At 47.1% G+C, this 27,624-nt stretch overlaps 1 protein-coding gene across 1 annotated transcript in view; it reads right to left on the bottom strand.

Annotated features, from left to right (window-relative positions):
* Positions 1-11,999: 11,999 nt before the first annotated feature.
* Positions 12,000-27,624, bottom strand: part of SLC17A7 (solute carrier family 17 member 7) — a 54,081-nt gene continuing 38,456 nt past the window's right edge. The window contains exons 4-12 of the mRNA XM_081885974.1: positions 27,285-27,399; positions 26,928-27,015; positions 25,564-25,650; positions 24,889-25,031; positions 23,056-23,205; positions 21,144-21,276; positions 19,254-19,364; positions 16,750-16,877; positions 12,000-13,830 (exon numbers count right to left, since the gene is read on the bottom strand). Of these exons, the coding sequence (XP_081742100.1) occupies positions 13,474-13,830; positions 16,750-16,877; positions 19,254-19,364; positions 21,144-21,276; positions 23,056-23,205; positions 24,889-25,031; positions 25,564-25,650; positions 26,928-27,015; positions 27,285-27,399 (1,312 nt within the window). The 3' untranslated portion in view covers positions 12,000-13,473. The remainder of the gene's footprint in view (positions 13,831-16,749; positions 16,878-19,253; positions 19,365-21,143; positions 21,277-23,055; positions 23,206-24,888; positions 25,032-25,563; positions 25,651-26,927; positions 27,016-27,284; positions 27,400-27,624) is intronic.

Below are 27,624 nucleotides of genomic sequence, written 5' to 3' on the forward strand. Positions count from 1 at the left end.
TGGCAGACTTGGAGCTTCCAAATTTCAGCAGCGTGTTGTGCAGTGCCAAAATCCCCTCTTCATCTCTCATCTTCTGTTCATTGCTGCGGTGCCCCCTGTAGCGCCCTTGGCTTGGCGCCCCATGCAGGCAAACCAGTTTCGCTCCCCTAAATCCGCCTTTGCAATGGGCCTGATTCAGCAGGGCTCTCCTTGCACGTTTAGCTGTTTGGCAGTGGAACACAGGCTGCCTTGGAAGGCGGCAGTAGGGACGACGAGGAAGGATGCACAAATCTGCTTTCTGCTTACACAGGTGATGTATAGCTCTGGTGTATCGCTCGTTCATCAGTTATTGTGTATAACAAGGGTAAAGGTAAAGGGACCCCTGACTGTTAGGTCCAGTCACGGACAACTCTGGGGTTGCGGCGCTCATCTCGCTTTCAGGCTGGGGGAGCTGGCGTTTGTCGAAAGACAGCTTTCCAGGTCATGTGGCCAGCATGACTAAACTGCTTCTGGTGTAACAGAACACCGTGATGGAAACCAGAGCGCATGGAAATGCTGTTTACCTTCCCACCACAGTGGTACCTATTTATCTACTTGCACTGTGTGTTTTCGAACTGCTAGGTTGGCAGGAGCTGGAACCGACACACCATCATGGGGATTCGAACCGCTGACTTTCTGAGCGGCAAGCCCTAGGCTCTGTGGTTTAATCCATAACACCCCCCACATCTCTATAACAAGGATAGTAAAGGTAAAGGTACCCCTGCCCGTCCGGACCAGTCTTGACAGACTCTAGGGTTGTGCGCTCATCTCACTCTAGAGGCCGGGAGCCAGCGCTGTCCGCAGACACTTCCGGGTCACGTGGCCAGCGTGACAAGCTGCATCTGGTGAGCCAGCACAGCACACGGAACACCGTTTATCTTCCCTCTAGTAAGCGGTCCCTATTTATCTACTTGCACCCAGGGGTGCTTTCGAACTGCTAGGTTGGCAGGCGCTGGGACCGAGCGATGGGAGCACACACCACCGCGGGGATTCGAACCGCCGACCTTTCGATTGGCAAGTCCTAGGCGCTGAGGCTTTTACCCACAGCGCCACCCGCGTCCCTATAACAAGGATAGGTAATCCTTTTTTGGCCCAAGATCTGCATTCCTTCTGGCCCACCTTCTGATGGTCACATGGTGGTGGTAGGCGGGGCCAGAGGTGAAAGTGGGTGGAGGAATGAATGTCAACGTCATCTGTGGACAGGAGGCAAATGTCTGCACCTACTCAAACACTCTTTCCTCTGTCTGGGCAACCAGGAAACGTCATCAGCTCAAGGTCACCTCCTAGCCAGCCGAAAACACTCAGGAGCTGAAGCTGGGCCGGTGAGGAGGTGCAGCCTGGAGATAGGGGGTGTGGCCTGAGAAGACTTCCAAAAGCCAAAACAGACTTTCTGATGCTCCTTACATCAGGATTATACAGTGGAAATGATGGCAAAGTATTTTTACGGCTGTGCTGTGTTTGCCGCCTAGATATTCTTTAAGTGTGCGACATATAGGCTATAAATAAAATATATGTCACCTTGAGCACCTTAGCAGAAAGTTTAGCTCGAAATCAATAAAATAATCAATAGTGAGTAGAGCAGGGTAGGAGCTGGTGCTCCTGGATTCTCTGTTGAGAGGCGTGTGGCATAGATGTAAGGAGGCACGAGAGGTGGGTTCTGGTGTGGGTGGGTGGGTGGGGTAGGGGAGCAGTCGGCCTCTTTCTTTTTGGGCATGATAACAAGTGAAATTCAAGCTCGGGTCACCTTGTCCCCTCCCTGTCTGCACCGAAGACTGATCTAAGGCGATGGAGGGCTGCGCTGCTGAGCCAGGGGAAATTGGAGCCGAGTGCATTGGGATCCAGCTGCGACCAAAAAGGCAGGAGATGCAACCTGTGCCAGGCTTCTCAAAAAATTAAAATAAACGAGCCTGCAGTCTGAAACCCATGTGCACGACACAGGTGCAATTTAAGGCACCCATGATTTGCTTTACCAGTGATATTAATAATAGGGACTGGGGCTGGGTCATTTGCTGGGTTCTATGGAAGGAAGTGCTGGAAGCCACCTCTCAACCCGAAACTGGTCTGCTTGCAGGGTTCTGTGGCCACAGTCCTTTGGCTCTAAGGCTAAAGTCACGCCATAAATTTAAAGCAACATGACACCACTGTAAGCAGTCATGGCTTCCCCCAAAGAATTCTGGGAGCTGTAGCTTGTTAAGGGTGCTGGGGGCTGTTAGGAGGCCCCTGTTCACTACAATTATTTGATTGTTAAACTACACTGTGAGTTGTAGCTCTGGGAGGGGAATTGGGGCCTCCCATCAGCTCCCAGCACTGTATAAGTGCCTGATGAATGAACAATAGAAAGGGGGTCTGGAGGCGCCCTTTATTGAGAATTGATTTTGATTGGTTTGGCCAAGTTCCAGACATATAGAAGTCATGCGTTTCTAAATTCACACACACTTCTGTCCTCTGCCCAGACAAGCAAGAGGGGGGTGGGGGGAGAGGGGGGCTGTAGGGTTGCTTTTGGCCTTTAGGCTTAAAGTTCCCCACCCTGGCTGAGGGAGCTGTAAAGATTCCAGCCAAGGTTGCCAGCCTTAAGTACTGTAAAAAGAGAGAGAAAGGGCCATGGAGCCTGAAAATACTATGGAAATAATGAATGGCATTGACTCTGAGCCCATTTGAGGACTTGGTTACTGAGTAAAGGATTTGTTATGTACTGAAGTTCTCACCCTGGGCCAGCAGGGGGATACTGTCGATAGTTTTCACTCAGGTCCACATATGCAAAATAAGGAACTGAAAGTGACGTTCAGTGATTGGATAGTTACAGAAAGTTGTTACTGTTGCGTTGTAGTTGAGCTCTATATAAGCAGGCTGGCTGAACCCTTCAGCTCAGTTCTGTTCTGGCCTGTGGATAAACAAGAGCTGTTTGAAGAGTCGCTGTTGATATGTTCTGATCGTCTGATATGTTCACCCATAACTTAACAGGATGACAACAAGGAATAGGGCCCTTTCGGTGGTCCAGCCTTCGTTCCTGTTTGTGGAATTCTCTCTCAAGAGAGGCTCACCTGGTGCCAACTTTGACAACGTAGCAGAGCCAGACAAAATTTTTGTTTCTATCACCAGGTATTTGAGTGTTGATTTTATCACCCTTGGGGATGATTTCATTCTTTTAATTATTTTGTAATAATCGTGCTCATGGCTGCGAGAGAACACGCTTTGTGGATTGTGGTATATTTTCTCAATGTGTTCACCACATTTGATTGTTTTATTGTGCCTTGAACTTTCAATTTGCATGTGGGTTTTCTACCCGATGTGTGCTACTTTATATTGTACACCACCTCCAGACATGTTTGAATAAGGCGCTTCATAAATATGAAGTAATAATAATAGAGATGTGTGATGACAAATTATAATTTTTCATGACATTCTTGAAGAGATAGAACTCAGTTCATGTAAAGTAGGATTGGAGGATAAATTTGATTCAGTCCACGTTTAAAGGCAAACGAACTTAATTCGCACTTTCTGAAAACAATCTGCAAACTGAAACACAGCCATCTTTCCAAATTTGCACTTCTCTGAATTTAGCCAGGCAGCTCTCCAGGAAAGTTACATGCACAGAACTGCACAGACTAGACTAAAGCCTGTTAAAGAAAATCAAATGCATTACTCCAGGGGGAAACTGCTTTGCAAAACTGCATGCTAAAACAGTGGCGAATTTTCGTGAGAGCTTGAAAAACTGATTTTGAAGTGTGGAGACAGCTAAACTAAGAAACAGAGAGAACCTGAAATTGACTCCTTTATCCTCCCCACAACCTCAAGACCTACTCAATGAGATTCATTCTGGGACAAGATTCTCTCCCACTATCTCGGAGATCCCTGGTGAATCGACTCTGTGTACTCTCCCCTCTGTGCTCCCAGGAGTACACACTGCAGGGTTTTGCAGCTGTGAATACCTGAGCCAGCACAGCAGGAACCTGAGTGACCCTGAAACGATGCAGTTTCCCAGCAGCCAACCTGAAGCTGGGCTGAAAGGACACGACACCAGCTAGTTTATCTCCCCTCCAGTTCCTTTTGCATCTCTGATCTGCCCTGCCTGAACCTCTCCCTCGGCTCCCACCCTGCCCCTCTCCTCCGCCTAATAATCCCTGAGCCAACTGTCTATTCCTGGTTTAATCCGACTGCAGCTGGCCAGCCACGTGCCAACCTAGCTGTCCCCTCCCGCCTACAGATAAAGTTGCCAACAGGCAGGGCGGGCCAGGAAGCAACCTGACTTGCTCCTACCCCTTTAACAGGGGGGTGGATGATATGTAAAAAATAAATAAATCTGTAAGCAAAGCAAAGCACAGCTGGATATCAAATGGCTTGTAAAGGAATAGCTGCTGGGCCTGCTGGTTCCGGAACTGGCTACCTTATCTTGAGGTGCCTGGACACTGGCCCATCTCTTGCTTCTCTAGATTACTAGGATGGGAACCTGTGACCCAGAAGAAGAAGAAGAGTTTGGATTTGATATCCTGCTTTATCACTACCCGAAGGAATCTCAAAGCGGCTAACACTCTCTTTTCCCTTCCTCCCCCACAACAAACACTCTGTGAGGTGAGTGGGGCTGAGAGACTTCAGAGAAGTGTGACTGGCCCAAGGTCACCCAGCAGCTGCATGTGGAGGAGCGGAGACGCGAACCCAGTTCCCCAGATTACGAGTCTACCGCTCTTAACCACTACACCAAGCTGGCTCTATCATCTCTGCAGATGGTATTGGACTCCATCCCTGACCGTTGGCCATGCTGGCTGGGGCTGATGGGTACTTGGCGTCCAATTGGCTACCCCAGCTCTGTGTTGTCTACAGCTGTGCCCTGTTGTTCTACAAGTGGGGGCAGCAAGAAGCAGCAGCAGAGCGGACTGCCCCTGTCCCAGATACTCCGTTCCATTGCCGCTCTGCCTCCCCAAAAGCCAGAATTCCATAGCCACAGAGCATGCTCAGCTCTTGTTGGGGGTGTTTCAAGAGTTCTCCCCTCTCCTGCTTAAAGGCTGCTTCCTTAGAAAAAGCTTGGCACTTCTGCAAACTTTGTGGGGTTTCCCCACCCCCCACCCTACAAGCCTTCCTCTCGTGGATGGATGGCAATGGCATCTTCAGCCTGACCCTGAGAAACAGAGGGAATTAATGGTGTTCAGACTCTGTTTCTGTGTCCCTAGCTCAGGGATTCCAGTCCTGGGGACAGCCTGTGTACATTCAGTAGGATTGTCCTTTAGGGATGAGCTCCTTGTGTGTAGATAGACTAGAATGTATGTATGCTGAGCTATGAAATGATAGGATCCCTTCCGTGATAGGGATGTGGGGAATGGGGATCTGATTCAGTTTGGAACTAAAGGGGCACTTTCCTAATCTTCACTTTTCGAAACAACATGCAAACTGAAACGCAACCATCCTACAAAATTTGCATTTCTCTGAATTTTGCAAAGCAGTTCTCAAGCCAAGTAACGTGTACTAAATGTGTACATATGTGTACTAATGTGTACATATACTAGGGGAAAGAATGCATAAAAAATGTATAAATCTGTGAAAATACCACACAGAAGGCTTTAGAAAAGAGAACATTGCATTGCAAAAATGTGTATATTAGGCAAAAGTGCATATAAAAATGTGTGTGCCGGCACAAATCTGACATTAAAAATAAAAAAGTCTAACGTATGGGGAACCATAGAGAAGTGAACCTGAGACTGGAAAAATGAGAAACTTGAGAGAAACTGACAGATTTATCCATCCCCATTTCCTGTTCTGTCACTGCCCATGTCAAAATGCTGCCCCAAAAGTAGAATAAGCATTTTATAAACAGGGGCCCTCAAATTTTCTGCTTCGGGGCCCACTTGAGACGGCTGAAAATTACTGAGGCCCACCAGTCACAAAATAGCAGTGTTGGGGCAGAGCCAGTAACAAAATGGTAGCAGAGGCAGTTTTTCCTAATCAGGTGGCAATTACTGGCAATCGTTTTCTATTAACATCTAATGCATTTTTTGAATAGGCCACATTCTTAGCCACAGTGACTTTCTTCTGGTAAGGAGATGCGACTTCTATAGTTAAACTTTCTTAGAGCTATGTACAGACGTTGGCTTGGAAAGTATAATGACTCAACCTCCCCATTTGCTCAAAGGTTCTAACTGGAGGAGGTGGGATATATATATATATATATATATATATATATATATATATATATATATATATATGCAGGTTTTGGTGTCCTCGGGTGTCTTCCCGTGTAAAAGTTGGGGTGTCTAGGCGACGTTTCGACGAGGTCTCACTCGTCATCTTCAGGCTGGTGCTTTCGGCTTCTTGTTACTGGAACAGAGCAGGATCTCAGTGTTTGAGTTCCTATAAATACTGTTGAGGGGGTGTGGTGTATAGCCTCCAATGTTCTGGGCAGAGAGGAAGTTCCCAGGCTAGTGTGCCTTTTCTTCTTTTGTTCCTTAATTACTTGAGGGATATCTTGAGTGATTTCTTGAGTGATATCCTGAGTACCACTTAGGTGGGTCATTAGGTGTGGATTAGTTGCTAAAGTCTTTGTGTCTTGACCTCTTGAACTTTGTGAGGAGTTTTTCTGAGAAGATGGCTGTACTGCACTTAGTTGTGCTCTGGCTTGGCTTCGTGTATAGGGGCGAGCTGTGGTTTTGTGGCCTGTGTCAGCCAGATCTGTGTAGGGATTGCAGGGGGGTGCAGCATCCGGAGGTGCCACCATGGTTTGGCTACTGGATGGTGTCTGTAATTTATCTGTGGAGAGGGTCTGGGTTTGGGTCTGGTGTGGTTGATTGGTGATGGCGTTCTGTGTGCCTCTGGATCTGGTGTCAGTTTTTGTGGGGAGGGCTAATTTCCAGATGTCTGGAAATTAGCCCTCCCCGCTTGCCAGACATCTGGAAATTAGCACATCCCGCTTGCCAGACATCTGGAAATTAGCCCTCCCCACAAAAACTGACACCAGATCCAGAGGCACACAGAACGCCATCACCAATCAACCACACCAGACCCAAACCCAGACCCTCTCCACAGATAAATTACAGACACCATCCAGTAGCCAAACCATGGTGGCACCTCCGGATGCTGCACCCCCCTGCAATCCCTACACAGATCTGGCTGACACAGGCCACAAAACCACAGCTCGCCCCTATACACGAAGCCAAGCCAGAGCACAACTAAGTGCAGTACAGCCATCTTCTCAGAAAAACTCTTCACAAAGTTCAAGAGGTCAAGACACAAAGACTTTAGCAACTAATCCACACCTAATGACCCACCTAAGTGGTACTCAGGATATCACTCAAGAAATCACTCAAGATATCCCTCAAGTAATTAAGGAACAAAAGAAGAAAAGGCACACTAGCCTGGGAACTTCCTCTCTGCCCAGAACATTGGAGGCTATACACCACACCCCCTCAACAGTATTTATAGGAACTCAAACACTGAGATCCTGCTCTGTTCCAGTAACAAGAAGCCGAAAGCACCAGCCTGAAGATGACGAGTGAGACCTCGTCGAAACGTCGCCTAGACACCCCAACTTTTACACGGGAAGACACCCGAGGACACCAAAACCTGCATTCCTGTACCCGTGAAAATCTACGAAAGCATATATATATATATATATATATATATATATATATATATATATATATGCAGGTTTTGGTGTCCTCGGGTGTCTTCCCGTGTAAAAGTTGGGGTGTCTAGGCGACGTTTCGACGAGGTCTCACTCGTCATCTTCAGGCTGGTGCTTTCGGCTTCTTGTTACTGGAACAGAGCAGGATCTCAGTGTTTGAGTTCCTATAAATACTGTTGAGGGGGTGTGGTGTATAGCCTCCAATGTTCTGGGCAGAGAGACCTACTTGTGAGCTTCGATGTTGTATCTCTCTTCACACAAGTGCCCATTAATGAAGCCTTGACAGCCATTCAAAACAAATACAATCCCCCCGAATACATCTTGGACCTGACCAACCACTGCCTAACCAACACGTACTTCATCCACAATGGACAAAGATACAAACAGATAGAAGGAGCACCTATGGGATCACCCCTCTCACCGGTCATCGCAAACCTGTACATGGAACACTTTGAAACCAATGCTTTAGACAAGTCAGAACACAAACCCAAACTTTGGCTCAGATATGTTGACGACACCTTTGTAATTTGGCCACACGGGAAGGAAAAACTGGATAGCTTCCTCACACATCTCAACAGCCTACACCCCAAAATACAATTCACTATGGAAATAGAAGCCAACAACCAACTTCCCTTCCTTGACGTCCTAATCTACAAAAAACCTGATGGCTCCCTAGGACACACTATCTACCGGAAAAAAACACACACCAACCGCTACTTACATGCACAATCACACCACCACCCTGCACAAATAAACTCCGTAGCCAAGACTCTCATCTCCAGAACCAAACGCCTGGCTGACAAAGACCACTTGACAACTGAGTTACAGAATCTCTCAAATGTGTTAATTGCCAATGGATACCAGCAAAACAGGGTTACGAAGCTAATCCAAAAAGAAACACCCCCCAAAAACCAAGACACAGAAGAAAACAATGGCATGGCCCTCCTTCCTTATATCAAGGGCACTACAGATAAAATTAGCAAAATCCTCCATAAACACAATATCAAAACAGCCTTTTGCACCAACCAAAAAAAAAAATAGCCAATATCCTCAGAAACCCCAAGGATAAAATCCAGTTGGAAAACCAAGGGGTCTATGAAATACCCTGCAAAGTCTGCCCAGCCACGTACATTGGACAAACAAACAGACGAATAAATGCACGTATCGCAGAACACAAGAATGCCGTCAAAAAAGAAGAAAAAACTTCCTCTCTTTTCCAACACATGAAAGAAACAGGACACGAAATTAATTTTGCAGATTCCAAATTGCTCTTTAACATGGAACATCACCACAAGAGAATAATCATGGAAGCCATCGAGATAGAGAAACACCCTCACAACATGAACAAGCGTGACGACACATCCCGCTTGCCAGACATCTGGAAATTAGCCCTCCCCACAAAAACTGACACCAGATCCAGAGGCACACAGAACGCTATCACCAATCAACCACACCAGACCCAAACCCAGACCCTCTCCACAGATAAATTACAGACACCATCCAGTAGCCAAACCATGGTGGCACCTCCGGATGCTGCACCCCCCTGCAATCCCTACACAGATCTGGCTGACACAGGCCACAAAACCACAGCTCGCCCCTATACACGAAGCCAAGCCAGAGCACAACTAAGTGCAGTACAGCCATCTTCTCAGAAAAACTCTTCACAAAGTTCAAGAGGTCAAGACACAAAGACTTTAGCAACTAATCCACACCTAATGACCCACCTAAGTGGTACTCAGGATATCACTCAAGAAATCACTCAAGATATCCCTCAAGTAATTAAGGAACAAAAGAAGAAAAGGCACACTAGCCTGGGAACTTCCTCTCTGCCCAGAACATTGGAGGCTATACACCACACCCCCTCAACAGTATTTATAGGAACTCAAACACTGAGATCCTGCTCTGTTCCAGTAACAAGAAGCCGAAAGCACCAGCCTGAAGATGACGAGTGAGACCTCGTCGAAACGTCGCCTAGACACCCCAACTTTTACACGGGAAGACACCCGAGGACACCAAAACCTGCATTCCTGTACCCGTGAAAATCTACGAAAGCATATATATATATATATATATATATATATACTCTCCCGTCTGTTATACACACAACGCTGAAATAATTTTTACTCATCTCCTGCCATTTCTTTTCCCCTTCTCCTTTCATGCTTGACTTATGCCATATTCCACTCAAAAGTCGCATCCACTTTCAAAGCATTGCGATACTACTTTAAATCCCTGAAAGAACTCTGGGAGCTGTAGTTTAAGAGTGCTGAGAATTGTTAGAAGGCCCCTACTCCCCCCACAGAGCTACAGTTCCCAGAGGGATTGTCCAACCACTCTATAAATTGTAGCTCTCTGAGGGGAATAGGGGCATAGCTGTCAACTTTTCCTGGGAGGAATCCTATTCGGAATAAAGGAATTTCCCTTAAAAAAGGGAAACGTTGACAGCTATGAATAGGGGTCTCTTCGTAACTCTCAGCACCCTTAACAAACCTCATTAAATTTATGGTGCATGTGCAGAAACTGTGACTGACGTTATATGAAAGAGGCCCAAACTGATCATAATTGAACAGAGAATGGATATATGGAGAAATTTCTGGGTGAAGGATAGTTAGGCAGCGGCAGTTCAGTCCCCCAGCGCCACGCACACAAGCACGCTCCTTTCCAAACCCATGTTTGGTTTCGTATATAATATTTATATTTATATATTTACACAAGAACAGGGTATTTATTCCAACTGTTTGGGGGTTATCCAGGGAGGGAGGTTACACATACAGAGCAAACGCCAGACAGACCAACCAACCCACAGAGGGAACTTTGGGGCGGAGGGGGCAAGAACTTATGGGGTGGGGTGGGGAGAGAGCCTTTCCCTAGCATGGGGCCTGGACGCTGCCAACCCCTTGATATTCTGGGAACCGGCTTTTGTGAGACTGGATCAACTGCCGCAAGGAGCTGTGGGATTATTGGAGGTGCCTCTGGAATATGGCAAACGACTTGAACTCCAATGAACTCAAGCAAGTTAGTTTCCGATGCAAAAGCTGCAGGTGTGTTTTGGGGTGTTCAGAAACCAACAGCTCCACCGACCCCAGCATTTGCTGACACCGTTAGGAATCATTTCCTAACAGAGTGCTTTACAATCTTCTTTGGCCCATCCTTCCAACAATCCTCTGAGGTAGGCTGCTCTCCTTTTTGTACGCGTCGCTGAGGGCCATTTTAAGATGAAACTCTCAAAACATCTCAGACCCTAAAGCAGTATTTCCCCCAACCTGGTGCCCTGTAAGGTATTCCGGACTACAACTCCCATCAGCTCCAGCCAGGGAGCCGTGCTAGCTGGGGCTGATGGGAGTTGTAGTCCGAAACATCTTACAGGGCACCAGGTTGGGGATGGTCATCCTAACAGAACATTCTAGTGTCCACTGGGTTATGCTGGCTCCTCTCATGGTGCGAAAACCCTACGTTGTGTTCACACTAAGGCAGTTAAAGCACCTTGCAGCTGCAATGGGAGTATGTCCCATTGAACTCAGCAATGCTTGCTTCTGAGTAAACATGCATACAATTGCACTGTAAATAGCTTGTGATGCTTACAACACGGATAACTAATTTGCGCTTACACAGTATGTCTGTACTACACATTTAAACCAGTCCCCGAGCCCTCTAAGCAAAGATCTCTGGGAATTGCTGATTTGATAATGGTTCAGCGTGGTATATAATGGCTGGAATTTTGAAATTTGCCCAGGGAGACCTGGGTTCAAATTCTTCATTCAACTACCGGCTGAACTTGAGCTAGTCATTCTCTATAAGTTTAGCCTAGCTCACGAGGTGGATGTGAGGACAAAAGGATGCAATCACCTTCTGGGAGTCAAAAAAGGGGTGAAAAGACAATTCATAATGATAATCAGCTTTGTGAGGAGAGTATCCTAAAAAGCGGGATAGAGATCTATGAACTAGCTAAGTAAAATAATCAGATCAGCACCCTCGGGCACCAACAACCCCCAGGGTTCTTTGACAGAAACCAAAATAGGTAAAACACAATACCACTAAGCTGCTTTAAATTTGTAATGTAGATGTGGCCAGTTTCATAATGTTTCACAGCCACTCAAAACTGCACTTGAAACACATTTAATATATACTGTTTTAAGCATAGTGTGAACCTTTATCATGTTCTAGTTAAGAATCTAGAGCGGGGAGGGGGACCTGTGGCCCTCCCATTGTTACTGGACTACAAATTCCATTGACCCTGACCATTGGCCCTGCTGGCTGGGGCTGATGGGAGTTGGAGTCCAACAACATTTGAAGGGAGCATAGCCACCCTTTGCCCCCCGCCGAGGTCTTTGGTGACAAAGCTTGGATTATAATTTTTTTAGGTTTTTTTAAAAATTTGGGTTTCAAATAATTTTGCAGCACTGTAAGCCTGAAAGCGCTATAACAACACTGTGTGAACACATGCCTAGAGTTATTTTTGGAGCGAGTAAAGGGGGGGGGCTCTTGAAACTACCATCCATAGTATTTGGGGGCGGGGAGGCGGTGTCACTCGAAACCACTATGCAGATTTTCACTTGTCCATTGAGAAAACGTCAACCAGTGTAGCACTGAAAGCATTTTGTGGCTTGGGGGTGGGATAAACACACGTTTACAGTGACAAGCAAGTGGAGTATTTAGAAATGATGGCCTGTGGGCATTTTTAACGGACAGGCTGGATTTGTGCCACAGAAGAAGCATGGCTTGACTGGTTCTCAGCATAGGAGCAAGGGGTCTGCCTTAGGGTCAAGGTGAGCTGCTCCCCGCCCCCTCCTCAGTGCAGGGTCATTTTTGGCGCATGAATGCTGAAGGCATAAGATGCTCTGCCCCTCGCAAATTAAAGCTCCCCAGATACATTCACAGGAAGGGGAAAATATTTGATTTGTTCCTAAGAAAGAGAGGGGCCTGAGGCATAGTCTAAGGCAGGCTTCGTCAACCTGGTGCCTGCCAGGCGTCGTGCGCTACAACTCCCATCAACCCGGCCACAATGGCCAGGCTGGCTGCAGGCTGATGGGAGATGTAGTCCAAAACACCTGGTTGGCACTAGGTTGGCGACAGGCTGGTCTAAGGTGCTGAAGCAGTGAGTGGCAGAGTGGGGGCGAGGCGACCAAACACAGCTCCATCCCGGGGGTGGGGGATGCTGAATAGAGGCGCCTGCTTCACATGGAGCCAGACCATCGGTCCATCTAGGCCAGTACTGTCTACTCTAGCTGGCAGAGGCCTTCCAAGGCTCAGCCAGCCATCTTTCCCGGAGCTGCTCCTTGACGTCCTTTGATTAGAAGAGACTGGGAATCAAACCTAGAACTTGATGTATGTGAAGCACATTTTCTGCCACAGACCTATGGGCTTCCTCCACCTGGGTAACCCAAAGGCCATAGGTCATAAATCAGTGCTATTGCGCTGTGTCCAAAGGTCTTTAGTAGGGCTCAAGGGGTGTGTGGGTGTAACTTAACTCCACCCACCCCTTGCCCCCATATCCAGAGGGTAGGGGGAGGTACCACCACTGGAGGGGTTAGAGTAGGTAGCGTTGGGTCTGTGTGAGGCATGGCGGCTGTCATGACAACACACGGGGGCCTGTGGAAAAGGAAGGAGGGCGGTTTGGGGTGTGTGGGTGCCCTTGGGGTTTTTTTTACCAAGGCGTATGAGACTGAAGAGGGAGGCAGTTTTCAGTGGATCTGGACGGTTGTACCAGAACTGAGGGGTGGGAGGGAAAGGACGGTAAAGAGAAAGGGGAGGGGGAGAAGCAACCTAAACACAGGCTTTCCCCCCCTCACTCCAGAGGACTGAACCAAGGCCCCAGCACCCCACGCGGAAGGAGGGATGGGGCATCTCTACAAGTCCCGCTCTCCTGGTGTGCCGTACATATACGAATCTTTGCCAGGCTCCTGGACGTATTCTTCCTTCTTGTCCCAGTCAGCCGTCCAGCCTCCATTGGCAAAACTGGTGCTCTTGGTAGCGCCATAGCCCCCACCTCCTCCTCCCCCGCCCCCTCCTGCGGCCATGCGGGCCGCTTCGTCCTCCTCGTCGGCCAGTTCGTCCTCGTTGATGAAGCCGCACTTCTCCTCGTTGATCTCTTCCGGCTCGGCCCAGGGCTGCTTCTCGCCAGAGGCGAAAATCCCATAGAAGATGACACCCCCGTAATGCACTAGAGAGGCAATGAGGAAGACGTATTGCCACTCCTCCCGTGTCTGTGGGGAATGAAAGAGGGAAGAGGTCAGTGTGGATAACCAAAGAAAGTACTTCATTCGTTTAGTCCAGTGGTTCTTAATGGTTGGCCCTCGGACCCCAGGGAGTCCATGTAGGTCACTCAGAGGGTCCATGGCAGGTATCCATCAACTGTCTGGGACATCTTGTTTTGTGGGACGTGAGAGTACAGCGCGCCAAAACTCACAAGACTGCAGTGGCCCCAAAGGCATGTTTTTAGGTGCTGCTCTCTCATGTGGGTCATGTGACTCAGGAGTACAGTTCAGAAACCATGCGTCCTGGTTTTGCAGCATTGACCATAGTGCCTCATTTGCCCTAATGGACTAGGCCCATTTAACAGAGACATGTGATAGGACCTTTTCTCATAATTAAATTTTCTGTTTTACAATTTAAAGTACTAATTTTTACATCCTTAAGATATCCCTTCTTCTCTTTCCATGGTTCATTTTACATATCATAAATCCCTGCTTATTTTACAAAGACTATACCATTCAGTATTCCATTATTACACCCATCAAAACTTATTTACACTTTTGAATTTATCAATGTCACCAGCGTTTTCAGCTGTACAGTTATTTCCCATATATTCAATAAACGTTTTCCAATCTTCTCTAAACGTATGTTCTCCTTGTTCTCTTATTCTATAGGTTAAGTCTGCAAGCTGTACATATTCAATCAACTTAAGCTGCCATTCCTCTTTGGTTGGGACCTCACTCGGTTTCCATTTTTGGGCTAACAAAACATGGGTTGCAGTAGTGGCATACATAAATAACCTTTTTTGACACCTGGGAATTTCAGTCTGAATTTTCCTCCAACAGAAGGGACTCCGCTAACCCAGAAATAGTGCTTCAGGTTAAGAACTTTGCTTCAGGATGAGAACAGAAATCGTGCTCCGGCGGTGCAGTGGCAGCAGGAGGCCCATTAGCTAAAGTGGTGCTTCAGGTTAAGAACAGTATCAGGTTAAGAACAGACCTCCAGAACAAATTAAGTACTTAACCCGAGGTACCACTGTACCCGTAAACATTTTTTTTTGGGGGGGGGAAGCACTGCTTCTTCCAAGCCTCCTTTCTCAAACTCCAATTCTCCACAGGTTTCAAAGGTCGGTGCAATGGCTCATGGGATTGCTAGCTGCTCTTTTTGCCATTTCTGTGCTCTTCTTGGGCCATTGTTGCCCTTTTTTTTGCACCACTTCTGGGTTCGAATCATTTTTTTTTTTATTTCGCAGCGCCACACATGTACATGGTGGCATGCGAGCTGGTCTCACACAAGTGGGGACTTTCCTGTATTACTAATGCTTCGCCAGCAGGTCCCAGGGCAGGGTGCAATGTTAACATTTAGAATCACAAACGGTTAAAATATTACATGAATACCGTGGATATACCGTTGACATGTTAGGTATGTTAACTTTGCTTCTGAACATGAATGTTTCACTTAGCTATTATGGCTCTTTCTCCTTCTCAGAAGCTTTATTAGCAGTACTGTGTTACATTTTTAGACTGTTATTTCCATATGCAGTGGTTCTTGACTGGATTTGTCCTTCCTCAGGTTTCTCATTTATTGCGGTCAATGTCCTCTTTGACCTATAGAGCAGCACCATTACCAGTGCAAACCCCTCAGTCCTTCCTGTATATTTTATATCTGGGGATAATTGTATCACATTGATTATCCCTGCCCTACCAGATTTCTGATATTCCCACAGTATCTGTGTTCTTTTCTAATAGCAGGCACTCTAAATTCACACTTTGGTTGTTGCTTTTTTAATAAAAAAATTGTGTATTGAGAACATTTTTACCCTGCCTTTCTGCCACACGCAGTATGAGGCACTTAAGAAAATCAATGGAATATATAAACAGGGGTTGGGGGGGGAGGGAGAAAGATGAAGCGGGGGGGAAGCACCAGCAGATAACACCAATTAAATTGTAAGAGAGAATAAGCAAAGAGAAAAAAGGCAAAGAGTGCAAAACTCAGAATTTGGGCATATTCTAGGCCCAGGACCAAAGAAAACAAAAAAACAAAACAAAACAAAAAACCACTTTAACCAGCAAGGTGGGCAACGAAAGGATTGCCTGGTCAAGCAACAATGGAGAAGAGAAGGTCCTATCACTGTGGATCATGGAAATACAGTGGTACCTCGGGTTAAGTACTTAATTCGTCCCGGAGGTCTGTACTTAACCTGAAACTGTTCTTAACCTGAGGTACCACTTTAGCTAATGGGGCCTCCTGCTGCCGCTGCGCCACTGGAGCACGATTTCTGTTCTCATCCTGAAGCAAAGTTCTTAACCTGAAGCACTATTTCTGGGTTAGCGGAGTCTGTAACCTGAAGCGTATGTAACCTGAAGCGTATGTAACCCGAGATACCACTGTACTCTCATTTTCCTACACATATTGAAATACTGCCCCTTAATGAGGCCAAACTTAGATTCACAAAATGTTTAGGGGTATGCGTACTCCTGCACACACTCCCAGAAAAAAAGCACTGGGAGGACGTCTGGTAAGCAGTTTTTTAAAGGGTTTTTCAAGAGTTTCCAGAGGTTTAGAGAGCGTTTGCAGGCTTTCTAGTTGGTGTTACCGCTATACGGGACTTCACGTACGCGCAGCTCCCAGAAACGTAACCCCCACGTGAGTGAAACGAAACAACAACAACGTATTTCTTCCTCTGTCCTCCTTTTCTAGCTGCTCCATTCCATTGCCCCCCATCCGTTTTTCAGCCTCCCCACCCAACTGCTCTCAACGGTCAGGAAGAGAGCATATTGTTAGGCAGCATGCTCAGACCTCCTGATGGCTGTTGCCATTCTGGCTACATAAACGGCACTTGGAGAACCAAATCAGAAGGTTAGAAATTATGGGGACAGGAAGTTCTCAAGTCAAGCAACCCCCCTGTTTTCAGGAGCTTTGATTCCTACCTTGTGTTTGGTCATAGCTCCAACGATGAGTGGACACACCATCCCTGACAGAGTTCCCACACCATTGGAGATCCCCATGAGGATGCTGGCATATCGGGGGGCAATGTCCAAGTGATTGACATTAAATCCTAGAAGCGAGGAGGCGGGTTATAGAAAGGAATTTACATCAGTTTCTCCTCTAACTTTGGAGCTAACGTAGGCCACAGATTGCCTCTAACTGTGAGGCTGTTTCCAGATTATCACTATTTTTAAGTGGTATGCAATTATATACTGGCCAATCCTGGTAGCGCAATGATTGGGAAGTCCTGAACAAACCTGCTTCCCTAAACTGATCAGACTTTTTGCAATAAAGGAAATGACAGAAAATACGCACTGGAAAAAGTGGGATGACACTTGTTTTGAGGACTATCTTCTAACCTCCCCACAAACAAATCAGAATGAATGCTGATTAAATAATCAATGTCATCTACTCTCTCTGTAAACATATCAGGTTGTCTGGAAGCATCCAAATGTGCTAAAATGTTACAGTTTACCACTAGAACTACTAACGGATATTCCCCGCCCCTGTAAGTTCACGCAAGATCACAGTCGTTTGGTATTAGATTGCAGTTAGAGAGTCCACATGGAGTTCCCTGTTGCTTCTATGAGATACTTGAAAGATCGCTTACTTCTGCAGTCATAAACAGAAACAAAGTTCAAAGGAATAAGCATGTGGGCCCCTTGCCTTGATTTTCCGCCCTCCTTTTGCGTTTTCCCTAATCATGATCTCCTGAAAGAGGCATCACCCTTATTGCCTCTTACAGAGCAATCCTATGCTCTGGTTAAAAAAGATTTTTAAAACCCATTAAACGCAGTACAAAACGATCATCAAAATGATTGAAACACCTGGCTACTCATCCAAAAATGTAAACAGCCACATAGCATTAAAAAAAAAGAGTTTTCCCAAAAATCAAAAGTAGGGATGCCTGCCAAATCTCTGCTGGAAGAGTGTTCCTTCCACAGCTTAGGAGCAGTGGCAGAAAATGCCCAACTTCTGGCTGAGGCCAGCAGAAACATGGAGGACATCACAGCTCAATGCATATGCTGGCCAGGCAAAACCACTCAGAGGGCACAGGGCAAGGGGGTTAGGGGGTGTGGTCAAAGGAGAGGGGGCATGGACTAGACTTCAAAGGCCATGCAAAAAAAGGTGCACCTAATGAGGATGAACCCTTCACAGGGTTGGACTATATGGGTATCAGAGAGCCTCCATGTCAGGCGTCCCACTGTGTGGGAGTTGTGGGCAAGGATGGGCGAACATTACAATTTCAGGTTCTCTCAGTTTATTTTTCCAATTTTAAATAATCTTAGACTTGGTTCTTTAGTCGGCTGAAAAAACAAAAACAAAACAGTCCTCATGAAAGTTCATCAGTATTTTACTGTGAATTTCTTCTAACTAGTACTATTTTTCTAGAAAAAGAGGTGCCAAAGCTCACCATGAACTTCTCCCTTATTCTCTTAGAATGGCAGTGGCGCCTACCTGAGAGGTGCTAGAGCTGAACTCTGGCTGGAAAAAAGCCCTGCTTCTAACATATATGTTTGCATACAATTTCGCCTAATACAGTTGTACCATAGAAGTCAAACGGAATTCCAAAATGTTTGAAAACCAAAGTGCAGCTTCTGATTGGCTGCACGAAGCTCCTGCAGCCAATCAAAAGCTACAGAAGCCCTGCCGGATGTTCGGCTTCCAAAAATAGTTTGCAAACCGGAACAGTCATTTCCGGGTTTGCAAAGTTCGAGAGCCAAAACATTCAGGAATTAAGCCGATCAACTTCCAAGGTACAACTGTATACATATTTTTGCAGGACAATTTCCCCTGATATAATGCACTATATATACATAACATATGTTATTTTCACAAATATATGCATTTGATGCACACTTTACCTCAGTATGTGTTCTTCTATACACATTGCTTGACTAGAGAAGTGCATTGCAAACTTCAGAGAATTTCGCATTTCAGAGCACGGCTGTGGGGTTTGTGTGTTGTTTCAGAAAGTGCAACTTAGGTAGGAGCACAAACTTAATATCTCTCTGATCCCTACTTGTTGGGGGGGGAGCAGAGGACCTTTAATTTGGAATGCCACAATGCCCTAACACAGGTGTGGGGAATCTTTCATGGCTGGACTACAGTTCCCATCAGTCCCAGCAAGTGGCCAAGGACATAGGAAGTTGTAGTTCAGCAACAACTGGAGGGTCTCACCTTCCTCAGAAGGTCAACCCAGCTCCCTAAGAGCAGTGGCAGAGCTTCATGCTCCGGCACCAGACGGCGGAGAGCAGGCAGGGGCGGGGCTGGCACACACCTTGGGGACGTGGTGCATCTCCTGCAGGGACGTGGTCGCGTTCTGGGGGCGTGGCGCCCAGTGCAGGCGGGGGGCAGCCGCGATGGCACCCCACCAGGATCGTGCTGCCGGGGGCAGTGCGCTCCCCCCGCACTCCTCTTCCTCCGCCAGTGACTAAGAGCTTACCTGAAATAGCAAAACCGCTGAAACCCACGGCCAGAACGAGGAAAGAAATTGCTACGCCTTTGCTGTGGGAATAGCCAACCACTAAGAGGAGTGTGGCTTCCATGCCAAAACCTGATGAAGAAGGAAGAACAGAGAAAGTGAGTGTGGACACACAGCTCCTGCACACAAGCACAGCTGTGTCTATTTTCAACTTCTGACTGTGATCGCGCTGCATAAGAAACTAGAGCAGGGTGTACATAAAACCTACATGTGGCTTTGCGTGCTGCTAATTTTTCTTTGCTAATGGAAGGGGAAGGGCGTCATAACTTAGCGGGGCTGCAAATGAGCCGAAGAGCATATGCTATGCATATAGAAGGCCTCAGTTTTTGGCAATCACAGGTGGAAAAAATTGCTGTTGCACCCAGATCCCACTTGCTGGCTGGCCTCTGGTATCTGGCTGGCCACTGTGAGAACAGAGTGCTGGACTAGAAGGGCCTTTGACCTGGTCCAGAAGGGATCGTGTGATGTTCTTAAGTTCAATCCCCCAACATCTGCAACACATGGTATGCATGTGTCATTTCAACACCAATTCATTCTCCCAGGCGTTAAAAATCCTTTTAAGCCACTCTGGAAGCTTGTGTTTTATTTATCCACTGTGTGGTTGCTTTTAAAAAAAAATCTATTGTGTTATAGCTGATGTTTTACTCTGTTTGATCTTATGGTTGATTGTGTAACTTTATTTTATTTTCGTCTTAAGCTGTCCTGAGAGCTGAGATGCGCTGATGGTGCAGGATGAAAATGTAACAAATGAGCTAACGAATAAAAAGCCAGCCTTGAGCGGAAAAGATCAAAGGCAGTGATGAGAAAGACCTTTCTCTGTGTAAGGCAGGATTCTCCAACCTGGGCTGGACTACACTTCCCATCATCCTTGACCATGGGCTGATGGGATTTGTAGTCCAACCACACCCGGAATGTGCCAAATTGGGGAAGGCCAGCATTAAGGTCTTTGTCAGCAGTATGGTCCTGGATTATATGGTCTTGGTATATAAGACTGATTCATGAATAAATGAGGGTCAGGGGAGGTTGCAACTTTGTGAGAAGTGAACTGGCAAGAGGAGAGGTTGCTAAAAGCAAGAGTGCAGGGTCCACTGCAACCCACAGGACAGGGATACAGGACAGGAATATGTGGTGATTTCTCATGCCCTCCTACTGGAAACTAGGGCTGGGAGATATCAGCTTTTCAACACTGTGATGTATCACCAGCTAAACATTGTGATACATTGCAATGTTGAAAAGCAGAGGGAGAAGCAAGCTGCATTGTCCTCAGCCCTGCAAGGTGCTGGGGTGAAACTGCCTCCGCTCCCAATGTAGCTTTTTCCTTCCTCTGCGCACCAGGCGTTGGTGGCTGAGGGACTCAGGAGCGACGGCAGTTTCACCCACGATATACTGATGGATGAAGGCGCCATCGCCCAGGCCTACTAGAAACCCCAGAAAAGCATTCTAAGTGGGAGATGAAAACCTCTAAGTGATTTTGCATCCACAAGTGCTAAAAAACTGAGGTGTGCCCGTCCCTGCGAAAGAAAGACATCTAAATGAAAACAGAGATTCTCAGAAACCTGTGCGAGTTCCTGGATTCTGTCTCTAATGCATTTGCTTCAAATATTGTGGCACTCTCAGTACTGCCTAGATGCTGCTGGGCTCCAACTTCCACCATCCCTAGATATTTGCCATGCAGATAGGAGTTGGAGTTCAGCAGCAGGTTCTGGAGGGCAGCAGGTCCCCTACTCCTGGTCTGGGCACTTTTCTCTAGAAACCTTTCCCACTGCCAAGCCAGCCACCTGCCCCTTACTGGAGTCCGGGTATCTCTCAACCTCCCCGAGCCTTTTCTCCAACAATGCCTTTCTCTCTCACCCCCGCAGTTCATCATCTTGCGGACGTTTGTGGTAGACATGATCCTCCGTGTCCGCAGGTAGTCGGCGATTTGGCCCCCAATGGGCACGATGATCGTCATGACCAGGTGCGGCAAAGCAGAAAGCATGCCCACCTGCACAGGAACGGACAAAAAGGATGCTTAAAAACAGTTAAGAAAATCCAGCTGTTGTGTGGGGTCTTTTTTCTTTTGAACATTACATTTATGACCAAGGGCACCCACAGGATATTTTGCAAGTGGGGAGAAGGGCAGTGTATGTGTGTGTGTCCAAGTATAACACTGGAAGGGTGGGATAAGGCTTATTTCTCACACAAAAATTGAGAATAGTACCTATACGTTTTGTCTCATGTAGCAGGTTCTGCAAACTTAAGAGTTTTATCCAGCTGAAGTCTTACTCAGAGTAGACCCACTGAAAGTGAGACTGCCATGACCATGAATTTCAGTGGGTTGACTAATACGTAGGGCTCAGTTGAAGACAACTCTTAAGTTGTGTAAAACTGATGTACAAGACAAAATGTGCAGGTATAGTAGTACCTTGGGTTACAGATGCTTCAGGTTACATACAGTTTAGGTTACAGACTCCGCTAACCCAGAAATAGTACCTCGGGTTAAGAACTTTGCTTCAGGGTGAGAACAGAAATCGCGCAGTGGTGGCGCGGTGGCAGTGGGAGGCCCCATTAGCTATAGTGGTACCTCAAGTTAAGAACAGTTTCAGGTTAAGAACGGACCTCCAGAATGAATTAAGTTCTTAACCCGAGGTACTACTGTACCTTTTTTCTCGCTTTTTTTGGTGAGAAATTAGCCTGATAACATCGGGTGGTGTTTAAATATGTTTTACTCAAAGCAGACCCACTGAATGAATGAACATTGCTAAGTCAGGCCTGTTAATTCCAATGGGTCTAGTCTGAGTGAAATTTAGTTGCCAGCCACCCATTGGATATAACCTGTGCTCTCTTTAAAAACAAAAATGAAAGCAGCGAATCAAAGGATTATGGTTCCTGGTGGTGGGGGAACTGCCCCTCCACGGACACCCATGTTGAAAACATTATATAATTCTGTCAAAGGACTTCAAATCCAATTCCAGTAGTCCTCTTCGCCATCACCGACTGCTACCTAGTAGAAGTTGTGGCAGGAGCAGTGGTGGCAGGCGAGGGTGCAGAGTGACGGAACTGAACTTGCCAAGAGAGGGAGGAGACAAGGCGAGGTGTGATGAGGTCAGAGGAGCTCTGGGCTGGTAGTGGCCACTCAAGTGCACCTGCAGGGCCGTCAATGTCGATTCAAGGAGCCCCTGGTGTTGCTGAAGCCTCACATTACCCCAATCCTCTCCTTACAAGTGCCATTGCCATTGGGAGGGTGCCATTGCCATTGCCACTCCAACCACACACACAAACCCTGCCCATGCGCTGCGGCTGTGTAGATGTATGTTTTGGAACCCTGAAATTTGATCCTGCTAATTTCTGAAGTTTTATATTTTTCTTCTTTTTTAAAAAAATAAAAAGTCTATACTGCACAAAGAGCCATAGAATAAAAAAAACAGAACACCTTGGTTCCTTCTCTCTTTGTGTGTGAATTTGTTTTGGATATTTGAACCTGTTTTCTCTCAGAGTGCATTCCTGCTCAGCCTTGCCCCAGCATACGATGGAAGAACAATTGGCACGTGGCTAGGGCCATCTTTTCTTTCTCTTCTCAGCACAGAATGAAGCACCCTCTGCTAATTAATTAATGACGACAGCAATATTCGCTACTCTTCACCAGTAGGTCCCAAGACCGGGTTAGAACAATTTCAAATTCAGTATTAAAAACAGTGAAGAGAACTTATGGACAAGTCTCCAATTTCTTGCCCCGACACATGCACACACACACACACCTCAAACCAAGGGCAATTTTTCTCACCTTACTGATTTCAAAGCCAAAGACTTCTTCAAAATAGGCCGGCTGGCTAATTAAGAGCAAATAGAAGGTCCAGCTCCGGCAAAAGTTGGCCACAATAATGGCGTAGACAGGCATGGAAGTGAAGAACTTGCGCCAGGGCGCTTTGAATTTCTGCCAAGAGGTAGGGAGGAGAGAGAGAGAGAAAAATATGAAAATATTAATGGAGTTGCCTCACATCCTCGCATATCTCCACCGCAGTGCTGTCGCAGGACTTCAGAGGCCACTTGCCTCCTCAAAAATGGCGCCCCATGAAGCTGCTGAGAGCTTCCCTACTGCAGAGAGATCTTCAACGCCTGCCGCCTCACCACCATACATTTAAAGCATATGCTTCCCTGCTCCCCAAATCCTGGGAGCTGTAGTTTCCCGCTCACAGAGCTCTAACTCTCAGCACCCTTAAACTACAGTTCCCAGGATTCTTTGGGGGAAGTTGTGCTTTAAATGTATGGTGTGTGCGCAGTTTCTTTCTCTCTGCTCTCTCATATCCTTGCCTATGGCCTTTGCTCTTCCACCTTCACCACCCTCACCTGTCCAAATGTCTCATATGAACCTGCCCTGCAGCCCAGTATGCTTGGAGCTGCCTGATACCACCACTAGGCCCCATATGCACTCGGCATTTGAAGCAGTATTCTACCACTTTGAACAATTAGGCTTCCCCCAAAGAATCCTGGGAACTGTAGTTTGTTAAGGGTGCCGAGTGTTTCTAGGAGACCCCTATTCCCCTCACACAGGTGCCATTCTCAGAGTGGTTTAGCAGTCAACCGCTCTTCCCAGGGAACTCTGTAGCTTGGGACCTGTCTTTTTGACCTCCTGCCTTCTTTCTTATTTTCATTTTTCAACGCTTCATGGGTAGCGTATGTGGTTCTCCCCCCTTCCCCATTTTATCCACAATAACCCTGTGAGGTAGGTTAACCCGAGAGGCAGTAACCAGGCTTCGCAGCCAAGGGGGGATTCAAACCCTGGTTTCCTAGTGTCGTAGTCCGGCACTCTAGCCACTACGCCACACTCTGTTAAGGCTCCGTGCACCTTGTTGGTGTTAATGGAAAAATCCGAGGACTCCCTTGGACAAAAACAAAGACACCAACCAGGATAACTTGGAGCAAGACAGCAGCCTGTAGGCTTCGCCTTTATTGATCTGTTGCAACAGGGTGCTCCCCTCACTTGCAGGAGAGAGGAAAGACCCAGAAAAATGTTGTGCAAGGTCTTATAAAGACTTTTGAAATTGCCACCCTGTAGATCAAGACCACCCCCAGAAACATCATACATACATCACAGAAAGGAGGGGTTGAGGGACGGGTTGTGGTGGTAACCTGAGTGTCCTGTCATCTGGCTGGTTCCCCCTTTCCCCCCTCCCGATGAGTAATTTCCAGAGGACAAAGGGGGGTTGGCAGTTTCCTGCCCCCAGAAGGAAGAGCTGATTATTGTCCCTTGTTCCAGTCCGTGCTGAATCCACTCCCATACGCAAGTTCTTTGTGATCTTGATGGTCTTCTGTCTAGGACCATCAGGGTTGGCATAGCAATTGTGCAGGGCTCCTGTGTATGTACTGGTATGCTCAAGGATTATGGCTGCCCTGTATCAAACCTTCCCCGTTTTGTAGTCCTTCCTTCATGGAGTAAAATAAAAGTGGAACAGTGCAAATCCGATGTATGGTTGATTTTCTATGAACTTATAACAGAAGTGTAGCGTATGTAGTGTGTGAGTGTGTGTGAAGTTTGTACAAACTGAATGATTGGGGGGGGGGGTTCCTGCTACAATGGCGCCATATGAATGGCAAGAGAGCAATGCAAGGCACTGACCAGAAGGGGATTCATAAGACTGGCGCTTTCTCCAATGCTTTCTTCTATGTATTTCCTCTCTTCCTCGGTGATGGTTGGGTGCTGGGCAGGACTCTCATAGGAAACCAGCAGCCAGAACATATACCAGAAGATACCAAAGCTGCCTGCCAAGGAACAGAATTGCAGAAGCGGTTGGAGGGAAGGGACCTACGATCTGATCCAACGAGGTTTAGGCAACCGAGAAGGCATGGTAGCCAAAGAGTTGGCCTCTCTTTTTTTTCCAAATTTTAAAATCAATTTTCCAAATTTATAACAAATAAGACATACAAATAAAGGGAAAAAAATTACAATACTAAAACAAAAAGCAACAAAAGCAAACATATAAATACCAAATCTTTAAGGCCTAATTTAATTTTCATTGTTAACTGACTTCCTCGAATCCCTCCTTACTGAATTTCATTGAATCACTCTTTAACAGCTTTCCAATACCCTCTTTCTAATCAAATTAACACCTTTAGTTTACAATCTTCTTCTCTTTTCATAATTATCCAAATCCATAATATTTTACAATTCACTCTAGTCCTAGGCCCATTTGGTCCTTTCAAGTGACTTCTACTTATCGTATGTTACAATATCTAGCTAAATAGTCTTTAGATTTCTTCCACTCTTCTTGGCATGGCCTCTTGGCTGGCTTACCGTAGACGTAGAATACTGAGCTCCACCCGGAATACTGCACTAGGATCCCCGCGAGAGGCATGGCCACCACAGCCCCTGCGTAAGAGCCTGTAAAGGCAGAGGGAAAGGGTTAGCCAGGGATACAAGCCGAGATTCCTAACTCCAGTGGGGACTGGTGCCCACTGGGACTGGCAGGGCAGAGGTCAGGGTGACCAGCTGGCTGTAAGTAAGAAGGCAGCTGGGCGTGGGGTCTGGCTGAGGGCAGGCTGAGCTTAGTGGGGCAGTGCCCCTATTTGATTGACTGCACCAGCCTTTACTGCCTGACTCCCAGCAGCCCTTGCTACCCCTCTGAGGTTGCTCCCACACTCGCCGTTCCATGACTAGCTGCCATCCTTTGTTATAGCTATGAAAAAGGAAGAAATACTGGGGGGGGGGGGACAAGAGGAAAGCAGTGTTCAAACCCTCTCCTTGTGGAACAGGAACTGTCAAATAACGGGGCAATTCGGGGGCAATTCATCAGTTACCCACCAGCTGTGCTGTTTCCTGTTCAGCAAGAACAGTAAGAGGGACAGAATTTGCAAAGGGGGAAACTGCGAAAGTCGAGAAGGACCTTTGCTATCTGGAAATTTACCCTATTTTTCGCTCCATAGGACACACCTTTTTCCTCTTAAAATCTAAGGGGAAATGTCTGTGCGTCTTACGGAGCGAATGTGTGGTCCCTGGGGCTGGAGGGGGGGGGACCCGGGCTTCCCTCACCAGCCCCAACAAGCTGTGGGAGCAGTGGGAAGACTGCACACAGCCTTTCCGCTGCTCCCCGACCTGCTCTTTGGGGCTGGCAGTGGCTTTCCTGGGGCTGGTGGTGAGGGAAGCTCGGCTTTCCCCACTGCCAGCCCCACAAGCTGCGGGGAGAAGCGGAAAGTCTGTGTGCCTTCCCACTGCTCCCCGGGGCTGGCGGTGAGGGAAGCTCGGCCAGCCCCACAAGCGAAAGGAACCCGAGGCTATCTGGAGAGCGAGAAGGATCCTGGCTGTGGAGTTAGGAATTGCTAGACAACGTGGCATTATGTTAAACTCTGTATGGAACCACTGTTTCAATTCCTCAGAATCAAAGCAGTCCTCGTGTGAAAGCAACTTAACAGGGTGCGTCCAGTGAGTTTTCCTAAAGCGAGTCACTCACCAAGAGCTGTTCCAACATGTAAAACCAAACCAGGATGTGATGTGTTTTGATCTAGACTTTGGGACAGGTCTTCTAGCTTCCGCTTAAGAAGTTTCAACAAGTCAGAAGCCAAAGGACATCAGGTTCAAGGGGGCAACCATGTTTTTTTTTATGGCATGGGAGGCCCTCCCCGCCCATTTAACTTCGATGGTCGGTGAACATGTTACCTTACCACAGAAGGCTGTTGTCGCCAGGCGGCTGCGTTCCAGGGGGGGTGCCCATTTGCTCCAGATACCGTGGCATGCTGGGTAGGTGACCCCCTGGAGGTGGAGGGCACAGAGAGTTACATAGAGATCAGAGCTACCTTTCCACTGGAGAGAGAGAGAAAAGAGGCAGGCCCAAGGAACAAGCTCTGCTTCCGACCCATAACTCTGTCCCACCTTGACTCCGTTCTTTACAAGAAGACTAAGTGCCCCCAGGACAGCGACGGTGCTCTGAGGGAAGGGAGCTGAGGCTTCGGAGAGGAAGGTGGAGAGGTCGATATTACGGGGCGGTGCGAAAGCATGGAGATTAGGGGTGCGGGCCTTACCTCCACAAGGCCTTGCAGGATCCGCACGAAGATCACGCAGCCAAAGTGGACCCTTGCAGCCGATGGAATGAGCATGTTCAAGGTTGATGTCGCCACAATGGCAAAGCCAAAAACCCTGTGGACCGAAAGGCAGGTGTTAAGAAAAGCTGTAAGGAAAAGAAAGAAAGCCCAGCCCGTTTTCCCTCTCATCATTATTCTTTTGATATTTACAGAGGTTTTTTTGTTCCACATGAGCCTGTGAAGTGATAAGGGAGTCAATGGCCCTAATCAACAGCAACTTTCATGGCTGAAGGAGGATTCGAACCCATGTCCCACATCCACATTCTGATGATCAGCCAAT

This window comes from Podarcis melisellensis (genome assembly GCF_964234715.1).
Source record: "Podarcis melisellensis genome assembly, chromosome: 13".
NCBI lineage: Eukaryota > Metazoa > Chordata > Lepidosauria > Squamata > Lacertidae > Podarcis > Podarcis melisellensis.